Raw genomic sequence first — 27,531 nt, 5'->3', positions numbered from 1 at the left:
AAATAATTAAAATCTCTGCTGTTAAAGTATTACTTAACGAGTTAACATTTTGTCGCAAAAAGTCGTTAAAAATTTAGTTTACCTACAAAAGGGTGCGCTTCTTAAAAGGTGTCTCTTGTCCCAGTATTTTAACGTATATGGAGCAGGCTAAGAGGCTCTTACTCATTTGCGTGGCCTTGCCAACCCTTAGCCTGCCGCGGTGCCGCCATAACCGCGGCCTCCTCGAGAACTAGCGCCTGCAGCTTGTTAGCTAGTCGACTGCCGGTTTACAAATTGCCAGTATATTTTAAAGCCGTGTTTGATACGCAAATCTGTGACACATACAGTAACGTCAAATAATCTATCATATTTTTCAGATACATTTGCATATATTTTTTAATAATTTCTCAAAAACGGCTCCAGCGTTTTCGATGAAATTTACAATATAGGGGCGTATGAAAACGACAATTCGATTAAGCTAGGGTTCATTTTGAAAATAATTAGTTTGTCCGAGTTTTTGCGGTAGCCCCCGGGTACTAAATTGTAAAATAATGATGCGATTTAATTTTTAAACCAGAGACTAACGAGGCAGAAAAATCGATCTACCTTGGTTTTATTATTAGTAAGATTAGATTTTGAGTGTTTTTTAAATAAGAAATACAATATTTATAAGTTTTATAACATACATTGATTGGGGTGTGTCAGGTGTGTGAAGTCCCCAATCCACATTGAGCTAACGTGGTTGCCCACGTTTGCATATAATTATTATAGTCTTCTTTCATTAATTTTCGAGTGAATGCCTGCAAAAATAGCATTATGATAGATTATGTGCCGCTATTGTAGTGCGTATATTTAGTTTAGCATTTTGCCAGTTTGTAGTACGTCAAAACCCGCAATTTGATTCGGGGTCGCAAAACTCGCAAATGGGTATTTTCCCATCCATGTTTAACAAGTAGTAAAAGTAAATGCCGCGCCGACCCCGAAATTTAATGGGAGAGAGGATGACGTTGATGATGAGTAAATCTCGCCATAAGAAAGATGGAAGGAGAAGTATAAGTATATGTATATTTACTTCATCTATCTTACTGGGTGTGAGGGAGGCGAGACCGGGAATATAAAAGCATGCAGGTTTTGCGCAAAGTTATTGAAAGTACATAGTGGTCATCGTCGTTAATACCCACACCAAGAGTGCTTACGAATTATCGTAACAATTAAATCACCGTCGAAGCAGATCGTATGCTTAAAAAAGTTAACGTTGAGAGGGTTACCTAACATGGGGCGACCTTACATATACGAGTATGGCCAACCTCACACGGTACACGGCAGTCCCAATGACATCGGCACAACAGATGGTTATCTACGATCTGTTAATTCTCAATCCCGCATGTATAGATGCTTGCTAAAAAGCAAGAGAAGTAAACGAATCTTTGGTTTCTCTTTAAATTTCTAAATAATACTTAACCGTTACTCAAAATTAAGACCCTTTGCGCTACTTTATCTTTTAATTATCTGAACAAAACCATTGGGTGTGGCTTTTCTTTAAACTTTTCCATCGTAGTTAAGCTTTTAACACAAAGGTCTTTTCTATTAAGTTCATTCAGATTTCAGAATAAAATATACAGCGATTTTTTGTTTAACTACAAAATAAAGTTAACATAGTGCATAGCTTTTAAATAGGTACTTTGGCTTATACGGTGTGCGGTTTACCGTCGAGCTACAGTTACTATTTAGCGCTTTGTGGTCGCTGTCCCAGTGAAATTATTCAACCCACTGGGTGTCATTTATTGATGCAGTAGGGTTGTGGCTCTCCTATTATATTATTATTGCTTTGAGAGATGAATAATAGCATTCGCATTTGAACTCTATCATAAGAGAACACATGTAAGAGTTTAGTATTTTCATCTTCAGAAAGTAATTTTTTCTTTTAATCTAGTAAAATGAATATGATCACGCGACTCGAATTTCCACGACGGTGTTTATAGCGAGTTTTAACGAACACAACATGGCTATATTATCTATCTACATTGAGATTTCTGGCAGCGCCCGTTTGGATTAACCGTTTGGATACGACGCGACGACTTTTTCCCTGTTCGTTGATAAGAATGTCGCACTTCCTCCCTCCCTGGCACATGGAATTTATGTACGATTTATTTTATTCGATCGTCTCTTATCTCCAATGTTAGTAGGAATAGATTATGTATTGAGGTTACGTTTAAAATAGTCCTCTCAACTGGAATCTAAATTTAACCGTTACTCATCAGCTGACTGAGAATTTGTCATGATTATATGTATAGTGCAAGGTCTGCTTTCCCAGCTAGTTTATGTTGTTGCCAGTTGGAGACTTTTAAAATGAATAGGTATGGCCCCGGTCCCTTAAGAACAGCTCGTATAACAACGTACGAACGTGAGGTCACGCTTTTAATTCCGAGATTAATTTGAAATGGCAATGAATAAATTATATAGTCTCTTTCATATAACGTGACCCGTATTCATTGCTCTTGAGAGTTGAGTGTAGCTGACTGAAACGAAACCAAACAGTAGTCTGTTATTTTCGTGTAACTAGATACACCTTAATTAAAACAAGTATAAGAGATGAACCCCCGCTATGCTACGATGTTTGATGCAACACGTGAAATTTGGGTCGTTTCTGCTAGCTTCAGGCAAACCGCCGTGTGCAGTATCCTGATACCTACATATTCATAGTAGAATACTGAACTTTCCATGTGCGTGCACTTCCAGTCCGATCATTTGTATGGTTCTAGTCATCAAGACACCCTTATATTTTCCGTGGCTCAGGTCAGTGACCATTAGCACTAGAAAGCTGTATTTTGGCATGGATATTTATATAACACTTTAAACTCTCGCGTTTTGTACACATAATTAATTAAACGTCGGAAAAAAGTTAAAATAATGAAATTCAATCGCGTTAGACCCGGTAATCATATTAATTATGGATATTTATGCTAATCACGCCGACAAAGAGCAATAAAAATGTAACATTAGCGTATTGCTATTGAGTGTATATGCGCTAGCTGATAACCGTACGATCATCCAAATACACTCCCAAACTAGTTTAGCAGGTACGAGCCCCAATGCATATGTTTTCGTCTAGTCAGACCATTTTTTGAGGTTCTCGCGTTTGTACAAAAATAATGTTTAAGTTTAAAAATCACTAACATTTAATGCTAATGCTAATGTATTTTAATTTTATATGGTATGTAATGTTCTCCAATAACTAAATCCAAAAATCCAAATACAAGAAATACCGTTTGTCCTAAAAGAAAAAAAAATACGATTTTTTATTTGACGGGTAGGAATATACCAGATGTCAAAAGGGCTATTACTAGGGCAAGCAACACGGCTCTACCAATGTACTGACAATTTTGTTTCGAGCCCATGCATGCAGCAGTGCTACAGGAGAGGACAATATGATTTGGAGAACGTTTTTGAAAAGTAAATTTTTTTAGCAATAAGAGTCTTATTATACGATCAAAATAAACTAGATTAAACATTACTATTACGGTTCCCATTACTGGGTCATTTTATCTTCATGTGTAAAATTTATTAGAATAAACAAAATCGATGAGTGAAAGAACTCTTTTACATTTTAATCGTCAATCGCGATCCGCCATTAGTGAGTCATTAGACTAGACTTGATATTCGAGACGACAAGGATTATAGAACAGTAGTCTAACTTCTTAACGCTTATATCATTCAAAACACATTAGCTCTATTGCTGTAGAGTTAATGTGAAATAGTCCTAGGTATATATATTTAACTGGCATTATGTTAATTACTAATTACCGTTTTGTGGAAGTGTAAATAATAATCGCATCTGACAAATATTTTTGTTATCATAACATAATGTATGACTATATACATAATATGTTATACATTTGAACGTTTAGGAAACTAAACCAATAAGGAAAATAGAGTTCCCATATTCTGATCTTACCATCCATCCATGTTACATGTTTATGTGTCATGTTGAAAGATTGAAACATAACATTATAGGTATGTACTTTGCCACACATATGGATAAAATGCAACTTTCTCATCCGTTTTTGAACAATCAAGAGAGCCTAATCTAATATAATCAAGAGAGCCTTTACCAGCTGGTGTGGTGAAAAATATTTTATCTCGACCAAGCAATTTTAACTTGATTCTAATTGTAAAGTGTCGGCGATTAAATTAAGGATCGTCGAAAAGGGTCAAAGGCTAGGTACCGTGTGATGTAAGGCACAAGCTAAGGGCACAAAGGCTCTTGTATAAATTAAACACGCCGTTAAGCCACACTCAGCACACAGGTAACTTTGTTATCTACATTTAACAAATAAAACCCTTTCAATTGTAAAGGTCTACGAGATTAGTCCTTTCTAAGTATTATTTCTGCACGCGTAGCAGTTTCTGTTATTTTACTCGTTAGGTCTTTTATGTTTGAATGATTCATATTCAGTTTGGACTTTCTCGGATATATTAGAAAGATGAAAGCTGTATTTTTATTATATTTGAATATCGTTAACAAGTACCTACTGTTCAAAATATCCAATGAAAGTTCAAACAATACTATACAAAACATAAGGACCACTTTTGTCAATACTTTTTTCCAAAATAAACATGTCATTTATTTTGACATGTTGTTATCTCTGTAACTCATGATAATGGATTACTGGTAATATTTTTATCAATCCTATCTCTTGTGAATTGCCGATAATAGCCAGCAAGCAACCAATCAGATGTTTCAAAGTCAGGTTCACAGATGAGTTTTACAAGTTCTACACTTCATATTGGTAAAAGTGGTCGAGTTTTGCAGGTGTAATTGCGTCTTTGTAATTTGCGTACCAGTGTTAAAGTTCTTTGTGAGTTAACAATGGCGGAAGGTCAAGGACCTAGTATACCAAGAAACATGAGACATCTGATAGAAATATTTGAGGCACGGAATAATATCTCCGGGGAAGACGATGTCGCGGATACTGTCAATACAATCTTAAATGATATGATTGGTATGTTTAGAATCACTAATTTATACATATATTTGTAGCTACGTACATTCATTGTTAATAATTGATATACTACCTATGTTATATTTTGTGTAGTACCTACCGAAATGTTGTATGCATAAGGTCACGAATGTCACGATAAATTATTCTACCTGTATTCTGTCGTGAAAAAGAAAGTTAACATACTATAGACGGTGTATGTATATATAATTTTATATTATGTTTTAAAACTATGAAAACGGATTATATCGCGTATATTGAATTTATAATACATCCCGACGTTTCGAACTCTTTACAGCGTTCGTGGTCAACGGGTGACTGAGGAAAAATTACAAAATGCAAAAATACCCACATACTAAAATAATGAACAATCATAGACTACAAACTTTAAGGCTGGTTGTACATGCAAAATCGGTTCATAAGGCTTGTTATACACTATAATTATTTTTCAAGTAAAGATATATATATATACGCGATAAAAATAAACTATGCCGGCTCCAACCCTACACCACGGACCCGAGAAGATTTAATTCCCTCCTAAATTGTAGGAGGGTATCCCAATATGGGACCGGCAACAAACTCGGCGGGACACATCTTTTCAAAACATCAGAATGTCCAGCATCATCCAACACTACGGTCTCACAGTCTATGTCTCGCTTGCTCCTTTATCAGGTGGACTACAGGATCCCAAGCTGGTGGTAGAGAAAAGCCATCTTCCCTATTAAAGTTTGGATATTTCTTAATCTCAATGGCCTCGCGCAGCATTCTGGGTATGTAACGCTTCTCCTTGGCAAGAACCAGAGGCTTATCAAACTTGATTGAGTGATTGGCTTTATCCATGACATGCTCACAGACAGCAGACCTAGGTCGACGGTGCTTGACATCAGCTATGTGTTCCTTCACCCGAGTGGAAATGCTCCGTTTCGTCTGCCCGACATATGATAGGCCACACTCACAGTCCAGCCTGTACACTCCTGCAGTCTGTAGAGGGGTATTGCATTTTACAGGCCTCAGGAATTGTGACATCTTCTTCATTGGCTTGAAATATGTTTTTATAGAAGCACGCTTCAAGATGTGGCTGATCCTGTCCGTGACCCCCCTGACAAAAGGCAGAATGGCAGGCCTGCGCTCGACTGTGGGGATCTTAATGTGGGACCTCTGGTTGACCCGCGGTATCCTGAGCTCGTTTGCCTGGAGCGCGCGCCTGGCATGCTGGAGCTCCGCGGCCAGATGCTGGTCATCACATATCCTCTGGGCTCTCTGAAACAAAGATTTGCCTACTGTAACAAGTTGACTGGGATGGTGATGCGATTTGCCATTTAAGTACCTATCAGTATGAGTAGGTTTCCTATACACAGTGCGACCTAGGGTGTTATCAGGATTTCTTTTTACCAATACATCTAAGAAGGGGAGAGAACAGTCTTTTTCCAACTCCATAGTAAATTTTATTTTGCTATGGATGGAATTTAGGTGATCCAAGAAAGTTGAAACACTACTTTTTGGAAGTATAGTAAAAGTGTCATCTACGTATCTTTTAAATATCTTCGGTCGCACAGGAGCCAATGAGAGTGCCCTCTCCTCGAAGTCCTCCATAAAGATGTCAGCGACTACTGGAGACACCGGAGACCCCATGGCCACGCCGTCGACTTGAAGATAGAATTCACCATTCCATAGCAAGTAGCCAGATGTAAGGCAATGTTCCAACAGCTTAGCATATTCCTCTGACATGTTCTGCTCACATAACCTCTTCTTGACAATTTCAATGCAGTCTTGTACCGGTAGGCTTGTAAATAGCGACTGGACGTCAAAACTGACCATGATCTCATCATCAGTCAATGTTAGGTCTTTAATCTCACCGATGAAATGGTAAGAATCCTTTGTATGCGTGCTAGTGTTACCACGTAATGCTGAGAGGGCTCCCGCGAGGTACTGAGCCAATTTGTATGTGGGAGCATCTATCTGGCTCACTATGGGACGTAGTGGGGCACTAGGTTTGTGTATTTTTGGCAACCCATACAACTTTGGAGGCACGGGGCAGTCAGGAACTAAACTTGCAACATTCAGATCAAGGCTCTCCGAGTAATCACTAATTAGTTCTTTAGTGGTTTTCAATACTTTCATAGTCGGGTCCGTCTTTACATGTTTGTAGGTTGTAGTATCCGCTAATAATTCCCTAATTTTCTGGTTATAATCTGAAGTATTAAGTACAACCGTCGCATTTCCCTTATCCGCTCGAAGAATAGTAAGGTCTGGATCATCGCGTAACGTTTTCAACGCGGCCAATTCATCTCTAGGCAAATTTCTTTTCGGAGGCTTGGCTTTCCGTAATAATGACGAAACATCCTGCCGTATAGCCTCCAAATCTTCCTTCTTTACCTGATTTTTCACCAGACAGTCTTCTACACTAACAATAATGTCCTCAAAAGGGATCTTTCGCGGAGCCACAACATAATTAAGACCTTTTTCTAATACTGAAAACTCAGACGTCGACAATTGTTTACTGGATAGATTGACAACCGACCGATTTGACACTGACAGCGACGTTCCGTTAGCGCTATTATTCTGAAGCCCTCCGTTATCGCTGCGTCTCGTTTTCGATTTTAACTTGTCAAACTTGGCACTTTGTCGTTTCTTGCATTGTTCAAATGTAAATGCGTAACGTTTATTACCTTGTTCAACAACATCATTAAAATCGGTGCTAGTCAACACTTCCTGCAATTGACCGGTGCCTACCTTAATCTGTTGCTCAAGTCTATAAGCCGTGTAACGGTTGTTGTGGATGGTTTTGCACAGTAATCTCTCACTCGCCCGGCGAAGTATGCGTTCACTGCCGATAATGTCCTTCTTCGGAGCTATCTTCACGCATGTAGGAATAAGATTTTCATCTCGACACCTCCGGGCGAGTGAGAGATTACTGTGCAAAACCATCCACAACAACCGTTACACGGCTTATAGACTTGAGCAACAGATTAAGGTAGGCACCGGTCAATTGCAGGAAGTGTTGACTAGCACCGATTTTAATGATGTTGTTGAACAAGGTAATAAACGTTACGCATTTACATTTGAACAATGCAAGAAACGACAAAGTGCCAAGTTTGACAAGTTAAAATCCAAAACGAGACGCAGCGATAACGGAGGGCTTCAGAATAATAGCGCTAACGGAACGTCGCTGTCAGTGTCAAATCGGTCGGTTGTCAATCTATCCAGTAAACAATTGTCGACGTCTGAGTTTTCAGTATTAGAAAAAGGTCTTAATTATGTTGTGGCTCCGCGAAAGATCCCTTTTGAGGACATTATTGTTAGTGTAGAAGACTGTCTGGTGAAAAATCAGGTAAAGAAGGAAGATTTGGAGGCTATACGGCAGGATGTTTCGTCATTATTACGGAAAGCCAAGCCTCCGAAAAGAAATTTGCCTAGAGATGAATTGGCCGCGTTGAAAACGTTACGCGATGATCCAGACCTTACTATTCTTCGAGCGGATAAGGGAAATGCGACGGTTGTACTTAATACTTCAGATTATAACCAGAAAATTAGGGAATTATTAGCGGATACTACAACCTACAAACATGTAAAGACGGACCCGACTATGAAAGTATTGAAAACCACTAAAGAACTAATTAGTGATTACTCGGAGAGCCTTGATCTGAATGTTGCAAGTTTAGTTCCTGACTGCCCCGTGCCTCCAAAGTTGTATGGGTTGCCAAAAATACACAAACCTAGTGCCCCACTACGTCCCATAGTGAGCCAGATAGATGCTCCCACATACAAATTGGCTCAGTACCTCGCGGGAGCCCTCTCAGCATTACGTGGTAACACTAGCACGCATACAAAGGATTCTTACCATTTCATCGGTGAGATTAAAGACCTAACATTGACTGATGATGAGATCATGGTCAGTTTTGACGTCCAGTCGCTATTTACAAGCCTACCGGTACAAGACTGCATTGAAATTGTCAAGAAGAGGTTATGTGAGCAGAACATGTCAGAGGAATATGCTAAGCTGTTGGAACATTGCCTTACATCTGGCTACTTGCTATGGAATGGTGAATTCTATCTTCAAGTCGACGGCGTGGCCATGGGGTCTCCGGTGTCTCCAGTAGTCGCTGACATCTTTATGGAGGACTTCGAGGAGAGGGCACTCTCATTGGCTCCTGTGCGACCGAAGATATTTAAAAGATACGTAGATGACACTTTTACTATACTTCCAAAAAGTAGTGTTTCAACTTTCTTGGATCACCTAAATTCCATCCATAGCAAAATAAAATTTACTATGGAGTTGGAAAAAGACTGTTCTCTCCCCTTCTTAGATGTATTGGTAAAAAGAAATCCTGATAACACCCTAGGTCGCACTGTGTATAGGAAACCTACTCATACTGATAGGTACTTAAATGGCAAATCGCATCACCATCCCAGTCAACTTGTTACAGTAGGCAAATCTTTGTTTCAGAGAGCCCAGAGGATATGTGATGACCAGCATCTGGCCGCGGAGCTCCAGCATGCCAGGCGCGCGCTCCAGGCAAACGAGCTCAGGATACCGCGGGTCAACCAGAGGTCCCACATTAAGATCCCCACAGTCGAGCGCAGGCCTGCCATTCTGCCTTTTGTCAGGGGGGTCACGGACAGGATCAGCCACATCTTGAAGCGTGCTTCTATAAAAACATATTTCAAGCCAATGAAGAAGATGTCACAATTCCTGAGGCCTGTAAAATGCAATACCCCTCTACAGACTGCAGGAGTGTACAGGCTGGACTGTGAGTGTGGCCTATCATATGTCGGGCAGACGAAACGGAGCATTTCCACTCGGGTGAAGGAACACATAGCTGATGTCAAGCACCGTCGACCTAGGTCTGCTGTCTGTGAGCATGTCATGGATAAAGCCAATCACTCAATCAAGTTTGATAAGCCTCTGGTTCTTGCCAAGGAGAAGCGTTACATACCCAGAATGCTGCGCGAGGCCATTGAGATTAAGAAATATCCAAACTTTAATAGGGAAGATGGCTTTTCTCTACCACCAGCTTGGGATCCTGTAGTCCACCTGATAAAGGAGCAAGCGAGACATAGACTGTGAGACCGTAGTGTTGGATGATGCTGGACATTCTGATGTTTTGAAAAGATGTGTCCCGCCGAGTTTGTTGCCGGTCCCATATTGGGATACCCTCCTACAATTTAGGAGGGAATTAAATCTTCTCGGGTCCGTGGTGTAGGGTTGGAGCCGGCATAGTTTATTTTTATCGCGTATATATATATATCTTTACTTGAAAAATAATTATAGTGTATAACAAGCCTTATGAACCGATTTTGCATGTACAACCAGCCTTAAAGTTTGTAGTCTATGATTGTTCATTATTTTAGTATGTGGGTATTTTTGCATTTTGTAATTTTTCCTCAGTCACCCGTTGACCACGAACGCTGTAAAGAGTTCGAAACGTCGGGATGTATTATAAATTCAATATACGCGATATAATCCGTTTTCATAGTTTTATTTCATGAGTAACTATCGCGGTAACCGAAGACAATATTATATTATGTTTTAGTTTAGGTGCAAATACCTATTAGTTTATTTTGGAAATAATACAAATTGATACCGATATTCCTATTTTGGTCCACAGTCGTGATTTTCTTCCGATATCTGTCTTTGACATTGTTATATTCTATCATAGTAACTCTGTTATTTTATTTTGCAATATGGTCACATGTAAGGAATACACTTTATTTATATGTGATATAATAATATTTATATTAGAGAATAATGTTCCCGTTCGGTTGACCTCGTTCCCGAAACCCCTTAGTGCTCATAAAAATACACGGTGTTCAAGCAAACTTTTACACGCCTTATAAAGGAAAAATTTATTACACGAAGTTGTACACATGTGGGGTAGATATAATGCATACTATGTTGATTAACATTGATATATGAATACCTATGACAAATTTTAAAACTTCTCTTTAAAACTTTGTACATTGCAGGTATTATGTTAATATATGAGATGGGACCTATCTCGCCTAATGAAAAGGAACGTTGATGCATACATTATCTTTGTTATAATTACAAATGTCTCAAAAATTTGCAATTTACTGCTGTAAAGTTAAAACTTAGGAAACAGCGCAGAATGTAGAAAGATCAGTGATTAACAATATTTTATGCTTTGTACATTTTATTTCCTTTATTATTAAACAAACATCAAAGTTGTTTTTAGTGTGGGAAAGTTAAACTTTAGTACTGTAACTGTCCTTTGGTATACAAAGTATAGTAAAGATAGTTTGGCTAATGGAAGTTTAAACCAACTAGATTTAATTAGGGAGCAACTGTATAGTTCAAAATGTACTAACCTGACGTAAATTGTTTTCGTGTAACAATAGGTCGAACTTTTGTTATCCAGACATTGAATTTTACTATACGTAAAAATAAAAGTAAAAAGTAATTACTTACATCAATCTCATTTAGTAATAAAGTATAGTTCATATAGAATTGGTTCGAACTAGAAAATTGACATTTTTAGGGTTCCGTACCCAAGAGGTAAAAACTTAACCCTATTACTAAGACTCCGCTGTCTGTCTGTCCGTTTGTCACCAGGCTGTATCTCATGAACCGCGATAGCTAGATAGTTGAAATTATCACAGATGATGTATTTCTGTTGCCGCTATAACAACAAATACTAAAAACAGAATAAAATAAATATTTAAGTGGGGCTCCCATACAACAAACGTGATTTTTTTTACCGTTTTTTGCGTAATGATACGGAACCCTTGGTATAGTCTTGTTTACAAATTCATTTACTTTAAAAGACACTGCATACTTAATCTTTCTGGTTTAACCCATTGGTTGACTGGTAGAGAATGCCTTAAGGCATTAAGTCCGCCATTTGTACCTTCATGTATTGTGCAAAAAAGATTAAATAAATAAACCCTTCGTGCGCGAGTCCGACTCGCACTTGGCCGGTTTTTATTTTTTTAAGCAAATGATGTAACAAAGTTATGAATGGTAAATTATAAATAGTAATATATTTAGCTTTTAAATAAGGTATGTATAAATAAATAAAAAAACTGTTATGTAAATAATTACAAACTTTTTACGTAATGGTTTTCTTTCTTCATCATCTTCTGCACAACAATTTTATCGAAATTCTTGGCGTGTTGGTCCCATGTAATTCAATCCCGGTATTTAGCGGGATTGTCAGTCTCAGTCCCGCGGGATCCTGGTATTTGCGGGATCCCGCAAGTTACTATACAATTTTACGAATTGGTACTAAATTTGAAGGTTTAATACAAAAAGTAAACAATATTTAGAAATAGTACATTGTGTATTATGGGCGGTAAACAAAAATGTACGAACGAGTATGAACTGAAGGCTAAAAACACGATTTCGTCATTCCTGTACTGTGGCACGCCAAATGTTCCTCACAAGTCTCATCACACTTGTCAAAAAAAAGGGAAAAAATAAAACTTCTTCTTAATTTCGGTGCGTACATTACATCAGCCCTAGGTCCAAATTTAGGATTTGCATCACCTAGAAAGTGTGACGTAAAAAAACACTAAACCCGACGTCGAAATTTACGATTTTACGGACCGCATCGCCTACGTGTATAGGTAATACCTTTTACGAGCAAGTGAGATAAATAATTCTTAAAGAATAATTATTAGACATTACTGGTATAAAATACGCCACACAGTTTTATTATTGTTTGACACAACTTGCATTTAGCACTCTGCAAATTTTCCGCCTTCAAAAAATACTTACACACACCACACACAGCGTAAATTTCCTACTAGGTACTGTTGCTGTACTACCAGTACTTGGAAACTCTTTACACACTGTCTCCAACATACTTAACAGTATGCACATACAAGCAAACGTATTTGTTCATATAAAGAAATGTTTATTTTTGAATATTTAATTAAAATAAATATTACTCAATTAACAAGATAACAAAAAATAGACAAATTCGGGCGAAATTCTCTTCCGTGTCCCTTCCCCCTTCCTCCACAGTTGCATCTAGGCTCCGTGAAGAACTTTCGCCAGTAGGAGACATGTTACTTGTACTTAGTAACACGTAAGAACCACCTCGCTCCTCAATCCCGCAAATCCCGCGGGATCCCGCTTAATTTCGAGCGGGATTAATCCCGCAAATTGCATGCGGGATCCCGGTATTTCGGGATCCTGGTATCCCGGTATTGCATTCCCTAGTCCCATGTAGACTGCAACGAATTGATATCCTGGACAATTTGACTAGTCATGATTAATTTTTTTTGCATGATTTCCCAGTAGTTTTCGATAGACCGAAATTGGGGACAATTCGGAGGATTCATCTCGCGGGGTATGTAATCAACCTGATTATTAGCATACCATGCCAAAACTTTTTTTGAGTAGTGGCAGCTATTTAAATCAGGCCAAATTTTCACGGGACCGTTATGGAGTTCTAATAAATGGCAAAACTCATTTCTCTAAGCACTCCTTAATATAAAAGTCCGACTTTATTGTTGACGATGTAATAAAACTTTTCGTCTTAAGGGCGCAACTACAAATTCCTCGCCATATCATATATATTTTTTGCGAACTTGTCAAGTTTCACGAACTTATATTTTTCGGGTACATTTCCTCTACTATCGGCCCTATAAAACTTTGAACCAAATAGTTGATTAAAATCGAGTTTTACATACGTCTCGTTTTACATACCTTCGAATTTTGTCAAAACTCGGTCGTACAATAGTTAGTCGAGCTCGTGTTTTAGCTTGTCGGTTCTATTTAACGGTCCAATTTGAATGTTTAATTGCTCGATAGCTCTTAATAGCCACCTCTGAGGCGAATCATCTTTACAGTACTACGACATTCTTTGAATTTTCGTGATAAATCGTAATCAAACACTGCTGGATTTTGTTTGACTGACCTTAGGACTTTTTTTCCAAAATCTTATTACTTGTGCCAGACCTCCGATTAGTTTGTATCTTCCTGTTGACGGATAGAGGCTCCTTGCAACGTTTTATGACCCTACAAACACTTTTTTAGCATCTAGCTGTCTTCGTCCCGGACTGATGAGAATTTTCGAGGTATTTGTCTACGATCAATCTCTTTTTCTCAATTTCTATGGTCAAAAACTTTAGAATGCATAAAGCTACCAAAATAATATTTTCACCATGAATACTTTGAAGGTTGGTGATTGAACTGTAATTGTCATTATTTTTAACGCCATGAAAAAAAGAATTAAACAACAACTAATTATGTGCCAATTCTATATGAACTAAGCTTTAGGAAACTACAGCATTATCTTAAAAATACCTACTAAGGTAAACGCTATCTTGTATGAAAATCTCTGGAACCTAATTAAAAAAAAATTGAATTCCGTCTTTGTAAAAAGGAATTTAATTAATATGAAATCATTTTTAAGCTTTCTGGCTATGAGCATTTGGAAACAATACATTTGTATGTACTTAACGAAAAATTCTTGGAGGTTCTACCGTATTAGGGTTGTGTTTAAATATACAAACATTTGACTGTGTCATAGGTATCTACACTGTCTATTTAGAGTCTAATAGATATTTACTGGCTGGTACCATCTTACTTACGCGATCGTGATGTGAGTCACGATGTGATGATAAAGCTCTTGACTCATCGACAAAAAGAACACGCCCATAAACACTAATAAGTAATAAGTCTTTTTAATCATTAGTAGTCAGCATGAAGTTTACATTCCTGATTATGTTTAATGACACCCTATCACTATATACAGTGTTGTTTTTGTATAATATATAATAATAAACTATAGAAGATACACGGAAACTGCCTAAGAAATAAATCATAAAAAAATTGTGACAACAATTTCGGTATGATTAAAATTTTGATCAAGCGTAAAATATTACAAATATGTAGAAAATAAAATTACAATGACATATTTTCAATTTGGATCTATTCAGTTTGGTTTAGAAATCATTTTATTGTAGGAACTTACGGAAAAAAATCGGAGCAGGAAAAGTTCCTTAATCCCTCGGAAGCTTGCTTGGCTTGTGAGATAAAATATTCCAATGCAATGTTAAATAAAGTAGCGTGGCGCGTAGACAAAGTATGAAGTGGCTTCGTTTTTGAACAGGCGGTGAACCCGAGGCAACAGCTGCAACCCACAGCCCCGCAGCAGACCTCGAGGCTTTGATCGAGCGGCTGGAGCGAGTGACCTCGCGCCTGGAACGCCTGCCGCTGCTGCACCCGCGCTCGCCCCCCGCCACCCCCGCGACCCCGGCGTCGCCCGCCCCCTACCCCGCCCAGCAGGACGAGCCTCAGCTCATCCTTACTGACAATATGAGTATCAGCGGGTTCCAGGACATTATACAGGTATGAAATGCCACTAAACGCTTCTGAGAATATTCTAGATTTTTCACCAACGTAACGTAAGAAGTTTACATCCAATATATTTCACTCTGCTCAGACACTTTCCTGGATATACTATAATATCCACACAACAATCTTAGATGAGGATTGTTACAAGTAGATATAAGGGTTGAAACAACGAGAACAAGTCGCAGCTTCTGCCTATTGTACGTTAGATTTAAAGGCCGTAGTGAAGAAATGGGTTTTTTAGTTTTGATCCATATATTTGCCTAATGGCGTCAAGCGATTTAATTACAAATCTACTATGTGCCTACACGAAAAAATACGAGTATTGAGTAAACTTTTGGGAATAATGATTCCAATGAACATTGTAAAATAATTAATACATTATCGTTCATAACATAAATTAATCTTTAAATAAAAGTAAAACCGACTTCAAAAAGGATATAATAAAATAAATTATCCCGTGTTATATGCGCGTATTATATTTGAGGTCAGTGCCAAGCCAAATCTTAAAAGCGTCAACATGCCGTCAAACCGAATACCAGCCCTGGTACCTATAGTTCGATAAGAAAGAAAGAACCAGTATATAACGAGTATTGTAACTATTTGGCTTGGCACCGACTTCAAACGTATCAGTTGCTAGCGCATATAACACCGGATAATATTTTATTTTATCCTTTTTGTAGTCGGTTTAACTTTTTTTTTAAGATTAATTTTATTTTTCCATTGTTTTTATGAGTGATGCATCTTTCTGCAAGACTCGTTCCTGTCTGGCCAAAATGTCATGTAACTAAACATTTTTGCGCTTCGGGTACATTTCAAGTTTTAAGGTCTGGATCTGAAGCCATCAAGATTTGAGGAGTTGGACGTCAAGGAACCCATAATCAGAATTAGACCTACACAACTTCAGAACTTACTTGCTTAATAAACATAACGAAGAGGACAAATCGCCATAAGTGTAATGTGCGTTGTTAAAGAGTCCCGTTCTGGTCATCATCAGCAGTTTCGCTTCATCAAATGGCACTGTTTTAGATGAAAATGCTTAGTTTGTTGATGAAAATACTAAAATCACTGTATACAATTATAACATTTGAGGAGTTCCCTGGATTCCTCTTGAATCCCATCATCAGAACTGGGCTTTGACATAAACGGGACCAACTAAAAATAATTTTCAAAATTTTGAAGTCGGTTAATAAAATAGGTGCCTCTGCCGATTGAAAGTTGAATATATCTTTGCGTACGTAAGTAAATTATAATTAGTATGTATTCGTACGAACGGCACATCTTACTGATGGTACCGCGTAATCTCGGAAGGATGTCATAATTCACCAGTAAGCCTTTATCCGTAAACATAATACCTACCTACTTTATTATACCCATATAACCACTAAGCTTATCACCTTCTAGTTCGCAAAACTTATAGATAAATATGTTTATTCATTCATGAATGTCATGGCCTTACATATCGGGAATAGGTACTAGGGTGGAGAGCTCTTGTTCTTGTATGAGTTTTTTTTTCGTAGATTCAATTCTAATAGTGTGGTAAAGTTGCCATATGGTGAGAGTTTATTGTGTAAGTTTTTATATATTTTTGTGACGTCATCTTATGCCTCCGCATCATCTTCAAAATATTAAAAAGAGAAAATCGTGACTTATGTTTAACCATCAAAAACTCATATAAAGTGCCTAAATATTAAATTATACAGTAATTGTATGCACATAAGTAAACAAATATATAATAAAAATATAAGTACCTACCAATTATAAACAAAATATTTTTAATAATAAATAATAATAATAATCTAGCTTATCACGTTCATCACCTGTTGAAAACAATATTATATCATCAACGTACAGAGCAATAATTATAAGCGACCCCTTCCGGCGTTGAAAATAAACACAAGGCTCAGATGATGACTTGTTGAACTTCAACTTACTACATAGAACATGATCAATCTTCTCGTACCAAGCCTTTGAGGCTTGTTTCAACCCGTAAATGGCTTTATTTAATTTGTAGACCTTACTTTCTTGACCTTTAACTACAAAGCCTTTCGGTTGTTCCATGAACACAGTTTCAGCGGGGTCAGCCGCATTCGAGGGAATCCAGTGCTGTCAAACTGGTTTAACTTGGCAGATATAATGAATACAAATTTATTTGTTATAACTTCTTAAAATGCAAGCGAAGCAAGCAATACATTTATACTGTACTCAACCGCTAAGGCTAACAGAGTACGTATAGTGGAGTAACTGACAACCAGTGAAAACATCTCCTCATAGTCTACGCCATATTGTTGCGTGTAGCCTTTAGCTACCAGGCGTGCCCTATATTTCAGTAGTTCACCGTTCAATCCACGTTTCACTTTGAACACCCACTTGCATTTGACAGGTTTTTGTGACTCTCGTCGATCTGTCAGTGTCCAACACTTGTTCTTAATAAATGAGTTGTACTCACAAGACATTGGTTCCCTCCAATTGTCAGCATCTGGACCACTTAGTGCTTCTCGTACAGTCCGTGGAGCATCTGGATCGGACGTGCCCGCTAGGAATCCAACAAGTGGCGAACCCGATGAACTGTCAAATGCTGGCGGTACCCTAGGTTAGGTTTTTTATAATGTGTTTATATATTTTATGTAATGTTTTGTAAGTGTTTTTGTATTTTACTTTTATATCCATATTATAAAAACCTAGCCCAAGATGAAAGATAAATTAAGAGAATAATAATAAAATTCTTTATTTAAGACCATCGGGGATCATTGGGTTAGTAATTTGGGTTGGGTTTGCTTGTTCAAAAATGGGCCTTGAATATCTAGTAGTAGAATATAAGAGGGCATCAGAATCGCTAAAGTGAAAATAACCAAAATGAATAAAAACTTTAAAAAAAAAGATAAACCGACTTCAAAAAGGATGAAATAAAATAGTACTTATCCTTTTTAGTGTTCCGTGTTTAAGTATATGCGTTACCAACTGATATGTTTGAAGTCGGTGCCAAAACAATAATTAATTAGTACAAAAGCAAAATTAGTCATTTAAAATACCAATAATCCTTCAACAAAGTTGGTGCTAAAACGTTTTTCACACAAAAGTTCATTGACCTTGCGGATGCACTTACTCCCTTTTGATAGTAAAGTAGCCATAATAAATTTTAATTTTGATCCTTACAGGCAACTTTTTGTCACTATTAAAACCGAACGCCCAAAAAAAAATTTCGTATTTAATCATATGTGTATAATATAAAAGAGAGATAACTCGTCTGCTAGAAAATGCCAATGTAAAATCCCGGGCCATTCAGCTGCAAAGTTTCCTTTAACGAATTATGTAGCAGCGAGCTAGCATTGAACAGCGCAGCGGTTCGAGTAAATAAGTACTCCTTAAATATTTAGCAATACCTCGTATACTATCGCAAACATAGCTCAATGATTCAATCGAAATAAATAAAGTTTAAAATTCGAGCATGGGCATTTCTATTTAAAGTTGTACCCCCAACTTGGATTTTAGATTTTGGAATTTTTATATATTCACTCAGAATCACGAGCTCTTTCGATCCTCGATCTATTCGAACGAGAAAAAAAGTGTCCCCAAAATTTCATACAATTTTTTTTTGTCCGTTTTGTTACGGTCATAGAAGGTTGTATAGACAACCGTGTAACCAAACAGACCAAAAAATTTGGGGACACTTTTTTTCTTAGTAAAAAAGGAAAAAACTCGTGATTCTCAGTAGAAATAATATAAAAATTACCAATTTAAACAAATTTTTTTGGTCCCATTTAAATAGAAATGCCCCTATACATTTTATTGAGTGAGCTCTCCTCGGTGCGGTGTTCGAATGATTGAGTAGAGCAATTAATCTCACCTCTGTTTATGACAGCGATAGGCGCCGCCACGCCACGCTTGCAGGGAGTATAGTATCGAGCCTTGTCAATATCCGTATTAGCTAAACTGAAATTGCGTCGAAGTCTAGTTAAAGGTCCCAGGTTCGTCTTAGGCCATGTCGTCATTTGCCATCAGGTGACACTTCATTGGTCAGACTCTAATAAAAAAATGCTCTATTTGTCTGCTTTTCATTAACATGTAGTCAGAAAATGATACTTTAGATTTCTCCTCTCTTCAGCCTCTTTTTCAACTATTCTCCCAATTTAAGACTTTTATTCCTAGTTCCCGATTCCGATTTTAATTTCATGTTCTTAAACTGTTGTGGATTTCCAGACCGGAAATGTTACTTTTAACGGATCAAACCCATTTAACAGTATAAACATTTAATAGAACAACAAAATAAAATCAGAACCGTGCTCCTAGTGGCATTTTTCCTCAATGATTTTCGACGCTTTCAATGGTAAAGCGCTTAGATAATTGAGATCTTTTAATCCATTAAAACACGTAGAAAGAAAGTTGAAAGGTAAAGCTCCTACAATATCGGAAACATATTGAAAACGGTCAGGTACCTGTAGTGGGTATGCTTATTATAAACATAATGTCGGTACTTGGAGATATGCATGATAAATATTGAATAAATCAGTCATACGCCATCAGCTGTTTAATTTGGATCCTGTCCTATACTACATTATCTCAAGATACATCTGCGTTGGAATGGAATAATGTAAGGGGTGTCCGGGTGCTTTAACCTCGACTTGAATTTCACGCTATCGGCACCGTGGACACTCGCGTCTTACTTACTCGTACCTCTACACAAATAAGCCTTAATTTAGACGAATACTCAAAGGTACCTATTGCATGTACACGTATACCTACATTTTTATTTTCTCTGAAATTACTTGAAATGGTCCAAGTCTCCCGAACTCCCCCACAGTGGCATACGTCGTTTTTAGTTGTTGGAATCTTGATTTTATTTCAATTTATCAAATTTCAAATTTAAATGACGTAATCGGTCGGGAGCCGACGGCCTACCACTCTAAGGGCAGGGTCTTAAGTATTTTCAGTTCCTCAAGGGAGTCCAGACTTCGGAAATTCGAAAAGCGAAATTAAATGACGGGTAGGGAGTAAACCTATATCGATAAACTCAATTATCGTTGCTTTTCCCTTGTACGTTCCAAGTTTTGCTTTTAGATATATACAATTAGGTATATTAAAAGTATAAAAGTGAAACAAAATAATTATTAAGTTTATTTTTTTTAAGTTAATTAACTTGTTTCGAATAAGTAACTGTCCCATTGCGCTGTTGGCATTTAGTTACATTTTACATAAGTACGATTGATTGAGACGACAATTGCCTTGCATCTCCTCTTCGAAGGTCAACATAGTAGTATATTATACCAGCTTTAAATATTCTCTATTGACGCAGGGTCCGCTTCGGGCGTATTTGGAGCTGTCCAAACAGATCGGCGGAGATGTCGCCACTCACGCCAACCTCGTCGGAAATGCTTTCCAGTAAGTTATTATCGGTACCTATTCGTTATAATTAACTGAATGTGGTGTATTTTCTTACGCCCCTATCTTGTATTTAACATAAACAAATCAAGTAAAATTTCTTTACTTCAAGTTCCAAATTCAAACAATAACTTTGACATTGTTGTTTTAGAGACTTTCATTACCTACTAAACAAGAACTCTCCAAAGTCCATCAAAATTTGATGCGCATTTTGAACGCGTAATTTGTTTTCAGGGCTCAAATGCGTTACATTCAGCTAGCGGGCTCCCGCAGCAAACCATCGCAGAGCGAAGAGATGCAACTGCTTGCTCCTACCAGCGAACAGATTTCTGCCATCCAAGCATACCGTGAGAAGAACCGCGCGTCGAAGCTGTTTAACCACCTCTCGGCTATCTCCGAGAGCATTCCCGCGCTGGGTTGGGTGGCGATCGTGCCCACGCCGGCGCCCTACGTGAAGGAGATGAACGACGCCGGGCAGTTCTACACGAACCGCGTGCTGAAAGAGTGGAAGGATAAGAATCAGAAGCACGTAGAGTGGTGCCGCGCCTGGGTGCAGTTGCTCTCTGAGTTGCAGGCCTACGTCAAACAGTACCACACCACGGGGCTTGTTTGGTCTGGTAAGTTAAATGCTTTACTATACAGTTCAGAAAAAAATGCTATGTTACTTGAGGCTGCAGCAACTTAACCGTACCTACAAATTACAGAACATCACATAACGCTACCAGTTTCTAGGTATGTAACAGAGAGTTCCTTACTGATCGTGAGCCTTACCATGAATATATAGTACTGACGGCGAGGGTGCCACATTGTCATTTGTCTCTTAAACTGGTGTGCTCCAAGCGAATCCGCATATCGTATAAAGCAAAAATTCATTACACGTTTCTGTCGTCCGAAAATAATGGCCATAGAAAAAATGATGTCAACAAGAACCGCCTCGGATGAAGGTATCCCTACTATTATAAAAAATTAAATACAGATAAGTAAGTTCAATATCGTAAAGCCTTCTTGGCTTGAGTTTACTATCTTTCAGCGTAGGTTATATTGTAACTGTATGGTCTAAGTAAGTTTGTTATCTTTATAATATAAAATGTTTATATTAAATGTAACACATATTTATGGGATCATCTTAGATCTGTCCATCTGTCACATGTGATCTACTCATAGACCGTTTAAAAAACGTGGCTTTTTGGAATATACATATACGTAGTAATATTTTACTTAGGGTGGTATTTCACCTGTCCAATTTATTTCTCCAATGTATATTTGCATCTCACATTTTGCTTAGTGAAGAGTGAGACGCAATACATATTGGACCAAAATAATATTGGACGGGTGGATAACCAACCCTATACATAGTGAAGTCCAGAATGCTTTTTGTTTTAGATTCTCTGGGCCACTTGCACCTTTCACTAACCTGAGGTTAACCGGTTAAACCGGGAGTTACCATGGTTACCAGTACAATTTGACACTGGGTTAACGGTTTAACCACTTAACCCCGGGTTAGTGGGATGGTGCAAGTGGGCCTTAGTAGATTCCAATTTCAAAATAGAATAAAAAATGTAACTCTGTCAAGCAACATCCGTCAGTAGAAAAGAGAGGCAAATTAAAAAAATGTAGGCGCGAAGGGTTATCGTCCCATAGAAAATTTGAATTTCGCGCCTTATTCTACTGACAAACTTGTTTGACCGGCTATATCCCTAATTTTATAAATAAGTCGCAGTGAAATATTCACATGAGAAGCATTGTCGTGTCTTTATTCGTTATTAATGTTGCATGCAGCGGTGACGATACTAGACTGCTAATTTATTATTCAGTGAACAATCGTTGGTTTGTAGAGGCCGCACAATTTGCTAGCTATATTGATCCGTTAAGACAAAGCATTGGTTTCATTTTTTAAACTAGACAAGTACTGCCTCTATTTTATCTAACCAATTGCCCGCGTAAAACTTGCTGTAATTATTTTCGAACCCCCCTGTTTCCTCCTATAATTTACTTTAAACCGGTATTTGAAATGGTAGCTTTTGCGGTCGCTTGGTGTACATTTCCCTCCGTAGCCAAATTTAAGTTTTCCCTCTGACCTCATCTAATATTTAATGACGTACCTATCAATAGTATTAAATTGTCCTCTATATTAATTTTCAATAGAAAGTTTGTAGACATAGTTATAAAATTTCATCGATATCGCTTCAGTCTATCGTATTAGTTTAAAACAAGTTAATTGAAAACAAATTACAATATGTGTACAAATAGGTACACAAAATAGAATTTATCACTGATATTATGCGAAACCTCGCCCCCTGCGGACTAAAACAGATTGTGGCTTTAATAATAAGTCAATACATCTATTGAGTCTCGTGTGTTCTCTGTACCTACTTATGTGCTGTAAATACCTTTAAATTTTAAGCAGCAACGCCAGCAACGCGTTATTAACGGCGGGCGTGACGTTACCAGCTCGAGTACTCTCGAGATTTAAAATGTAAAGTTTAGAATGTCAACAAGGTCGATGTACAGACGCTAGACATAGTTTAGTTACCGAAAAACGGTGGTAAAATTGAAATTTTGATCCTTTATGTACTTGAAGCATAGAGTAACTTATACTAGAGCGGTACTGTCATAGTAAATTTTGTAACCCCAGTAAATTCACTGCCATCTGTCGACACACTTTAAAACTAAAAATGAAGATTTATAAAAATACGATAGAATGTATTTAAATATAGATAAATGATTTTTTTTATTTGCATTAATTATTTTTATGATTTTGACACATGTTCTTTCACTGATATGCGTTAAAATTGTTAAATAACAAACGAAACCGTCAACGCCATCTATACGACTGTAGGCCAAAACTAGTAGCGCCCTCTGAACGAGAATCAAATTTTCTTGATTTTCGAGGCACGTTTTTTCCTTAGACTGTATCCATCTATTACGGAGTTATATCTATCTTTGACTTAAAGTTAATACACTCCTATAGTTAAAATGGCTTGTGAGTTTGTAGGGACAACATTTTTGTTGAAACACGCTACCCACCTAAAAATATGCCGCAGTATACACACAACCTACCAGTTTAGTCGTGTTATCGCATGTATACACACTGTAATATTAATTACCTGCCATAATTAATAACCTAATGTATGCTTGTAGCGCCGGGTGAGGCGTTATTTAGTCCGATTAAGAAGGAAATTCTATTACTGTACAGTTTCTAGCTGCGATATATTCGCAGTCACGGTCCGTTCGGATCCGTATAAATGCCATTACACGTTGATAGCACAGTAAGCTAAGCTTGTGCTAAAAAATAACGGACCAGGTTATTCAAGCGGTTAGATTATGTAGCCGCCTCTTTCGAGTGCAAATGAGGCTCGATTTGTTAGTAAAAATGTTTATTTAATTGAAATAAACTGAAATAATTTATTTAATTGTTTTTCTTCGGGAGTCCGTCAGACACCGGGTGCTTGTAGGTTACATAGATTTAGAAATTGCTCCTAAAACAACTTAAAATATGTATAAGTCAGAAAAACAGCCTACAGTGAGCTGCATTATGGAACCATTATTGTCGTCAGAGCCTATATTACAGTTATTGTCGACACAGGTAAGGGTGCGGGCGCGCCGCCGCCGCCGCCCGGAGGCATGCCGCCGCCGCCGCCGGTGCTGCCCGCGGCCGACTTCTCCAACCTGTCCGTGGACGACCGCAGCGCGCTCTTCGCCGAGATCAACCAGGGCGAGAACATCACTAGCAGTCAGTATTTGTAACCTTTAGCCTACTATACCACAACGCTATCTACCTACACAATTAAACAAACTACTCGCTTGCCAACAAGGCTTTTCCCAAGGTGACCTTTCTATATTTTCACCGTGTAGGCGGTGGTTTGCCACCAAAATACATTGCGCCCCGACCAAGTTTAAGGTGACCTTCGACCGACCACCAGAAGCTTTTGTTTTGCACCTCTACCGCGGGCGGGCGGCAGTTTTGCGACACATAAGGCAGAAAAGTTTGTATTATTACCTATAAATATTTGAGTTTGAGGTGATCGTAACGTGTCTTTTGAACTAATATTAAACAAGTTTTACATATTTCTCGAACAATCCAAAGTCCAATCGTATAATCTATCTTGAGAAAATTAAAAAAATCTTCGTAAAAGATTCTTCGTAAGAGACTATGTTATGTGTATAGACCACCAAGCTTGTTCGTTAGCTAGCGCGGGTCCAGTCCTGGTATTTTACGGCAGTTGTAGTTACATCAAAGGAAACTTAGTTTTCTCCGTGGTTGAGCAACTAGCGTCCGGATTGTCTTGGGAATGGGCCGCGTGTGTTGTTTTGTTATTAACTTCTTATACATAGTTGCTAAAGTAACAATGATCGGAATTTGTCTTTGACCGCTTGTTCTGCTACATTGATTTTGCTACGTTTCGCAATCTAGTGGTAGAGAAAAGCCATGGCTTGCATGGCTATTCTCTACCACCAGCTTGGGATCCTGTAGTCCATCTGATAAAGGAGCAAGCGAGACATAGACTGTGAGACCTTAGTGTTGGATGATGTTGGACATTCTGAGTATAATATGTTTTGAAAAGATGTGTCCCGCCGAGTTTGTTGCCGGTCCCATATTGGGATACCCTCCTACAATTTAGGAGGGAATTAAATCTTCTGGGGTCCGAGGTGTAGGGTTGGAGCCGGCGTAGTTTTTATCGCGTATATATATATCTTTACTTGAAAATATTTGTAGTGTATAACTAGCCTTATGAACCGATTTTGCATGTACAACCAGCCTTAAAGTTTATAGTCTATGATGGTTCATTATTTTTAGTATGTGGGTATTTTTGCACTTTGTAACTTTTCCTCAGTCACCCGTTGACCACGAACGCTGTAAAAAGTTCGAAACGTCGGGATGTATTATAAATTCAATATGCGCGATATAATCCGTTTTCATAGTTTTATTTCATATCTTTATAAGTTTTCAAACCAGTCGTCATATTCACTTATGGGTAAAAAAACCGTACGGATTCCCAACTTGTGAACTGTATAAAATCTCGAATAAACTCACTGTAAGAGAACTATACATCCTAAATTCCATTTTAAAAGTACATAAACCACTTACAAACCACAACTTTCATTCCGTCGGCGAAAGCACAATACTGTCCCTTTTGTTTGCCAAAAGACAAAATACGGCACTTGTATAATGATATAAACAATAAACTATAAATTTATCACTTACCGCTATCTAAATGCAAAATTACTGTAAAATTTTTTTTTAGAATACCTTAATTATAATAAAACAGAATTACTTATAAACTGCAGTACATACACACACACACACACAAATTACAAACAGACCAAACAGTACACTATCGTATAGTTGATATTAAACAACAATAAATATATTTAATAATAATAATAGCTTCTGAGCCTTCCTAGATGTCGCTTTTTGTGGGGGTCCATCTTGTGAGGGCGAGTCACCGTCTGCCGGAAATAAAATTGTATACCGTTTTATTAGGCAGGCGTATGGTTTTTTTTAAATCCCATAGCTTTAATACTACTCTTTGCCCATAGCTCAGTGCCAAAGAGTAGTATTAGTATATAGAGACTCAGTGCTTAGTCCATCGCTTTCACCCAATAACCTAGTTCATTTTAGATTCCATCAACTCTCAATAGTCATTACACCCTGGCGGGTGCGGCCTCTGCGTGCGTCCCATGACACGGGCAAGGGCAGCATCCGCTCGGTGTACCCCTTACATCTCATTAAAGTGTCAAAAGGGACTCTACGTGCTGGCTTCGGCTCCGCGCACGCCTCCCAAAGGTCCGGAACACCATTGTTCCGTGACGGGAAAGACATAGCTTAAGTTGAATTAATATTATGTACCTACGTTAAGAAAGAGCGGGTTCTCCTGCCGGGCTAGCACATGATTGGCGCGAGAGTATCTCGCCGCGACATAGACTACCCGTCCTTCTTTAATTCATACAGTTGGTAAAAGACGGGTAGTCTATTTCGCGGCGAGATACTGTCGCGCCAATCATGTGCTCGGCCTACTGATACAGGTATAACTAAATAAATTAAATAATAAATTTATAAATAAAATTTATAGGACATTCTTACACAGATTGACTAAGTCCCACGGTAAGCCCAAGGAGGCTTGTGTTATGGGTGCTCAGACAACGATATATATAATATATAAATACTTAAATACATAGAAAACACTTATGACTCAGGAACAAATATTTGTGCTCATCACACAAAATAAATGCCCTTACCGGGATTCGAACCCAGGACCATCGGCTTCACAGGCAGGGTCACTACCCACTAGGCCAGACCGTTCGTCAAATAACTATAACATATACTTACAAGGACGACTCAAATCTAATTGTTTTCATGTTGTAATGTTTAACCTAGTAAACTCCATATTTTCATTTATTTTTTTCAAATGTAGCTAATGTAACGTACCGGTTTGTGGTTTGTTCAGGCCTCCGCAAGGTGACATCGGACATGCAGACGCACAAGAACCCTTCGCTGCGGCAGGGCCCGGCGCCGTTCAAGGCGGCGTCGCACGCGCCCAGCAAGGCGCTGCCCGCGCCCGGCGCCGGCGCCCTGGACAAGCCGCCCGTCTTCGCGCGCGACGGCAAGAAGTGGCTCATTGTGAGTATTCTACACACAGTTAAAAGTGGATTCCGCTTACAGTCAACCTATTCCCGGCTAACTATTACTTGGTTATTTTCAAATCGAAGGAAATCGATCTCATATGAGTATAATGACATAATAAATAGTTTAAAGGTTCTAAACAAGTTTGAAATCCCCATGTGTTCCAATAGGGAATATTACGCGAAACTCTGCGAAGGGGCGCCCTACCACAATCTCTCTCGGTC

At 38.2% G+C, this 27,531-nt stretch overlaps 1 protein-coding gene and 1 long non-coding RNA gene across 4 annotated transcripts in view; both read left to right on the top strand.

Moving 5' to 3' along the window:
- Nucleotides 1–27,531, top strand: part of LOC134755813 (uncharacterized) — a 359,324-nt gene that overhangs the window by 174,297 nt on the left and 157,496 nt on the right. The gene's annotated exons all lie outside the window — the stretch shown is intronic.
- Nucleotides 1–27,531, top strand: part of LOC134755761 (adenylyl cyclase-associated protein 1) — a 62,061-nt gene that overhangs the window by 19,891 nt on the left and 14,639 nt on the right. For all 3 annotated transcript variants that reach the window (XM_063692341.1, XM_063692339.1, XM_063692340.1), the window contains exons 2-6: nucleotides 15,062–15,300; nucleotides 20,597–20,682; nucleotides 20,917–21,299; nucleotides 24,269–24,415; nucleotides 27,132–27,304. In XM_063692341.1, coding sequence (XP_063548411.1) covers nucleotides 15,268–15,300; nucleotides 20,597–20,682; nucleotides 20,917–21,299; nucleotides 24,269–24,415; nucleotides 27,132–27,304 — 822 coding nt within the window. In that variant the 5' untranslated portion in view covers nucleotides 15,062–15,267. The remainder of the gene's footprint in view (nucleotides 1–15,061; nucleotides 15,301–20,596; nucleotides 20,683–20,916; nucleotides 21,300–24,268; nucleotides 24,416–27,131; nucleotides 27,305–27,531) is intronic.

The sequence above is a fragment of the Cydia strobilella genome, chromosome 3 (assembly GCF_947568885.1).
Source record: "Cydia strobilella chromosome 3, ilCydStro3.1, whole genome shotgun sequence".
Lineage (NCBI taxonomy): Eukaryota > Metazoa > Arthropoda > Insecta > Lepidoptera > Tortricidae > Cydia > Cydia strobilella.
Note: the sequence above shows the minus strand (reverse complement) of the source record. Positions and strands in the feature narration are given on the sequence as shown.